Raw genomic sequence first — 1,523 nt, 5'->3', positions numbered from 1 at the left:
TTAGAGAACAAGACGATCATATGCCAAAGCAGAAGCCGATCTTGATTTTCTTTCTAGAGTAACTAATAGATTCCTATAAGGATAAGGGATATTTGCAAGATACATTAGTCATATGCCAAAGTAGAAGCTAGTATGTTTTGTAAAATGGTTCCGAGGCAATGGGTGTTAACTTAACCAAGCAAAGAGTGTTGATGCCCAAAGGATAGATACACTGTGATGCTTGGAGGCCAAAATCAAATCGGATATCATATTGATAATATGATGGATTAGATGAATCCACCCGTACTTAACAAAGTTGTTGTTAATGAGCATCCGATGTCCAGTGGAGAAATCATGTTATTTCTCTTGATTTATGTGTTTGAGGGGCACATAAATGTGACAAACAATGGGCAGTACCATTACAGATCAAAAACCTAGATCTAATGGTTACATGTCATGATAAATCTAAAATGCTTAGTCTTGCTAATTTTATGCCTCCTTTCCTTTGCATTAGATAGGGCATCCTTCAATCCATTAGCTAGGATTCTTGAGGACGACAAACTTACTGGTTCAAATTACGTGGACTGGAAGAGGAACTTAACCCTAGTGCTCACAGCAGCAAAAGTTCATTGGGTCTTGACTACTGAGGCACCTGAGTTGCCTAGTCCCGATCCTCCCCAGGATGTTAGGGACAGAGCTACAAAATGGCATGAAGATGACCAAATGGCTAAGTGCTATATCCTTGGGTCGATGTTGAACATGTTGCAACAGCAGCATGTTGGAATGGCTTCATCCATGGATATTATGTACAATCTTAGGGAGATATTTGGACAACAAAATCGCAGTGCCAGACAAATAGCGATTAAGGGCCTGGTTTCCACAAAAATGGTGGAAGGAACCCCGGTTAGAGATCATATGCTGAAGATGATGGGCAATCTTAATGAGCTCGAAGTTTTGGGGGCCATATTAGATGCTGAGTCGCAAGTCGACATGGTGTTAGCATCCCTACCACCATCATTCAATGACTTTCTCATGTTACCATATGAAGAAACTGTCAATGATGTTGATAGAATTGTTGAATCATCTTCAATCTACTGAGGATCTTCAAAAAAAGAATAAAAATCCTCTTTATTAGTTGAAGCTAATGTAGTCTTAACTCCCAAATCAAAAGGCAAGAGAAAAAGAAAGGGTAAAGGCCAAGGTTCCAAGAAAAACATTTCCAAAGTCAATAACAAGACATATGACATTGAATGATTAGCCAAAGAAACTTATCATGGAAAGTGGGTGCAGATGACTTATAATACACATGATAAACATATGAATTCATAGGAAATGAGATTGATCAAGTGAGATAAGATCCTATGAATGGAGTTTCAAAGATTTGCAGGATAAGGCACAAGGATAGAAACTTATCAATGGCAAATGAGATAACTATCATGAGGCCATACAAGATAAGTTTTAAGCCTAAGAAGATGTGACACTAAGCTCAGGCTAAGGGTACTTGCCATAAATGACAGATGTTCTAAGAACGATGGCATATGACA

At 38.5% G+C, this 1,523-nt stretch overlaps 1 protein-coding gene across 1 annotated transcript; it reads left to right on the top strand.

Annotated features, from left to right (window-relative positions):
- Nucleotides 1-435: 435 nt before the first annotated feature.
- Nucleotides 436-1,077, top strand: LOC143891703 (uncharacterized). The gene has a single exon (XM_077396243.1). The coding sequence runs from the start codon at nucleotides 436-438 to the stop codon at nucleotides 1,075-1,077; it is 642 nt and encodes a 213-aa protein (XP_077252358.1).
- Nucleotides 1,078-1,523: the final 446 nt, after the last annotated feature.

The sequence above is a fragment of the Tasmannia lanceolata genome, unplaced genomic scaffold (genome assembly GCF_043159265.1).
Source record: "Tasmannia lanceolata isolate RefF3 unplaced genomic scaffold, GAP_Taslan_0.1 ptg000015l, whole genome shotgun sequence".
Classification (NCBI taxonomy): Eukaryota; Viridiplantae; Streptophyta; class Magnoliopsida; order Canellales; family Winteraceae; genus Tasmannia; species Tasmannia lanceolata.
Note: the sequence above shows the minus strand (reverse complement) of the source record. Positions and strands in the feature narration are given on the sequence as shown.